The 3,484-nt window shown below is 46.9% G+C and overlaps 1 protein-coding gene across 2 annotated transcripts in view; it reads left to right on the forward strand.

The window, feature by feature from the left end:
• The window catches only part of sufu (suppressor of fused homolog), a 17,606-nt gene extending 14,423 nt beyond the window's left edge, over positions 1–3,183 (forward strand). For both annotated transcript variants that reach the window (XM_080848425.1, XM_080848426.1), the window contains 3 exons: positions 1,261–1,399; positions 2,075–2,143; positions 2,433–3,183. In XM_080848425.1, coding sequence (XP_080704551.1) covers positions 1,261–1,399; positions 2,075–2,143; positions 2,433–2,522 — 298 coding nt within the window. In that variant the 3' untranslated portion in view covers positions 2,523–3,183. The remainder of the gene's footprint in view (positions 1–1,260; positions 1,400–2,074; positions 2,144–2,432) is intronic.
• The last annotated feature ends 301 nt before the right edge of the window (positions 3,184–3,484 follow it).

The raw sequence follows: 3,484 nt of genomic DNA on the forward strand, positions 1-3,484 counted from the left end.
TATGCCTTTTAGTTCATACGTGCAATGACTTTTATAGCCATGATATGGTGTTTTTGGACTATGAATGCAGCCTTGCAGAACATTTATATATACAAATATTCCATGTGAAAGACCAGGATATAGACTGTTTGGCGTAGTATGGTTTGTTGTCTGTGTGTGTCTGTGTGTGTCTGTGTGTGTCTGTGTGTGTCTGTGTGTGTATGTGTCTGTGTCTGTGTGTGTGTGTGTGTGTGTGTGAGTTGGGGATGAAATGCGGGTCAGAGAGTTCCCATAGATACCGCTTTTCTACCAAGGGAGATTAAGGGCTGATTCTGGGCCTCATTTCAACAGCCAAAGAACCAGCCCTCAGGCAGTAAAAATGGTTCCAGAGCGGTACAGACACTTTGCTGGTCTAGAACAAAGAACTGCTTATGTCAGGGGCTTGGCGCGGGATTATCATGACCAACAAGATCAACTGAAACGTTGTGACTGCCATTAAAAATAAAACGCTAAAAAAGCTACTAACTTCTCACATCAAATGTGACATTGATTGTTATGAACATTGATAGCTAGCTGTTGGTCAGCTAACATTACCCAAGCAGGCATGTTCATAATATTGATCATTAGTGTTGTCATCGTAACATAAACATAGATGTTCATAACATTGATGTGAGAAATTATGAGCTATGCTTGCTTGTTAGTCCGCCGTTGTTATTGTTATTGTTGTTGTTGTTGTTGTTGTGCTTGGTGCTAGTGTTGGTGGGGAAGTACAGACATATAGACGTATATAGTGACGTAATGATGTGTTCCATGGTGACTCTAGCTCAGGGAAAAGGCAAAGCTTTTCTTAGAAGGTTCACAAGTTGAACCAAGCACCTAGCTCCCGCTGGTGGAAAGGGAGTAAGAGAGTAAGAGAGGCCTTTGTGTTGAACAGAGAGCGTGTACTGGTGCCCCTGCAGTGTGTTCCCCCTGGCCTGGCCACCTGCACAGCAGCACAGCAGCACTTTAGCCCAACTGTTCTCCACTCCCATCAGATAAGCCCAGGAACAAACTTACAGTCAACAAAAGGCCAGAGTCCAGATAAACCCATGCTCAAGGCTACGAGCATTTATCATGAATTTATTCAATTCAATTTTATTTATATAGCGACCTTAACAATACAATTGTCTCTAGGCGCTTAACAGAGCCCAGAGCCTGAACCCCCTTATTTAACCCCGTCGAGTGTATAACTACGGTCGGCACCTCACCTGTAACGTCCCCCTCTGCATGCTTGCTCCGCAGGGGTCGTCTGCTTCACGGAAGGCACTTTACGTACAAGAGCATAAACGGAGACACGGCCATCACCTTCGTGTCGACCGGCGTGGAGGGAGCCTTCGCCACAGAGGAGCACCCGTATGCCGCGCACGGCCCCTGGCTACAGGTAACCCTCCCCTACAGGCCTGAATTTCACCACTACACACACTCTCACACACACACACACACACACACACACACACACACACACACACACACACACACACACACGCCGAGATCCTGTCTCAGAGACCTTCACCTTAGTCCCCCACCCAGTCCCTCATCCAAGCAGCAATGCAGCTGTACAGCTTACTGGCAATAGGGAAGCAAATGATTATCAGCCACGTGGGATTCTGTATTATTATTATTAGTGCGGTGCTCCTGTGACTGGCTGGAAGAGGGCTAGTGATGGGGTGTGTGGGACGGCAGAGGAGCCTTAGGGTTCATGGGATTCTGCCCCCTTACTGTCCTGTGGGGTTCGGCAGCAGAGCTCAAGGCTATTAATGGCACATAACGCTTAAATTGAGGCAGCAGCTCCTCCAAGTCTCTGCTCTACTGAATTCAGTATGAATTGGGGATCTTTATGTCTGTTTGTATATACACCATTAGGTCTAGGCATGGAGACTGAATCAATGGCATCCATCAAGTCCCAGACCATCACTGACAGACAAACAAAAGAGTTGAAATCGTTGTTTGCTTGTACTTATTGATTGATTGTGTCTAGTTTCGGCGGCTACCTGAGATAGTTGGGTGTTATCAGGTCTGACGTGTCTACTGTGTGTGTGTGTGTGTGTGTCTGCAGATCCTACTCACAGAGGAGTTTGTGGAACAGATGCTGGGAGAGCTACAGGATTTGAGCTCTCGTGAGGAGGTGGGGATGTCTCTCTCTCGTTCTCTTTCTTCTCCGCTATTTCCCTTTCAAATGTTTTGCGTGGCAGTCGATGCATTTTCAACTTTGATTTTCCTATCAAATCAGTTCTGCTTCACATGCTGCCACATACATCAGGCGCCATCTGTTTAAATATTTCATCAGGCAAAAATAAGCGCCATGCTGGTTAATTAAAAAATCATTGTAACGGTACGATGACTGATGTGTCTTTGCTTGTTTTCCTTGGTCCAGCCGACACTAACTTTCTCTCTGGCTCTCCCCTGACACACAGACCAAGCTGCCCAAGGAGTACAGCTGGCCAGAGAAGAAGCTGAAGATCTCGGTGCTGCCAGACTCTGCATTTGATAGTCCTCTGCAGTAGCTCCCTTCCTCCTTGTTGCCCTCAGGGCATCTGCCCATCATCTCCCGAGGCCTCCTTACCCCCCCCCGACCCCCTCCCACTCCAAACCTGCCTGTGCCCCCTGGCTGTGGCTGTTCTGCAGCTGTTGGTATAAGAAAGGGACAGGTTTCACATAAGGGCTCTACATCCCACACCCCTTCTCCACCCGCTCGCACACACACACACACACACACACACACACACACACACACACTCACACTCTCCTGCACACGCCTCAGCTGTTATGCCTCTGGCTGCATGAACATTGCTGCATTTTAAGATTGCCCTCCCTCCCTCCCTCCCTCCCTCCCTCCAGAGTGTGCGTCTTGTAGGAAGGGATGTCTGTGCAAGAGGGGATCCATTCTAACGCTGGACCGCCTGTAGATCGGAGCAATGAGTCATTGCTTTATCAAGTAAAGCAGACACACAGGACCTTCCCCAAGTCTCATGTTGAAAACACTACTTAACCATCACAATGTATCAGATGGCATGAAACGTTTTTAATGATGAAAAGTTATTTTTTTTCTATGTGTGTCCGTGTTTGTATGAGTGTCTTTTGTGTGTTGGGCAGAGAGGGGGGGGTTAAGATTTTGTTTTAAAAGATTTAGGTTATGTCATGTTACTGTTCTAGACTGCAGTGCCCTACCCAACTGATTGGCCAGCCTCTGCAATCTAAGAAGTGAAATCCTGAAATGGAATTGAGTGCTTTTAAAAAAATCTTTTGGCTCCCTGGTCCCATTCCACATTGTATAGGCCAGAGAGGTTTGTGATGCAAGCAGTGTTTTATGTACTGACAGTATTAGTGGAAATCCATTGCCAGGTTCTGTTTTCGTCCCCACTTCCTACTGTTGCATCATGCCAAAGGTGTTCAAAGGCAGAGCAATGACTCTGGTATATTTAATAAATGATAACAGCAGAGCTAGGATTGTGATGCAGGTGGTAAA

The sequence above is a fragment of the Sprattus sprattus genome, assembly GCF_963457725.1.
Source record: "Sprattus sprattus genome assembly, chromosome: 12".
Taxonomy (NCBI): Eukaryota; Metazoa; Chordata; class Actinopteri; order Clupeiformes; family Clupeidae; genus Sprattus; species Sprattus sprattus.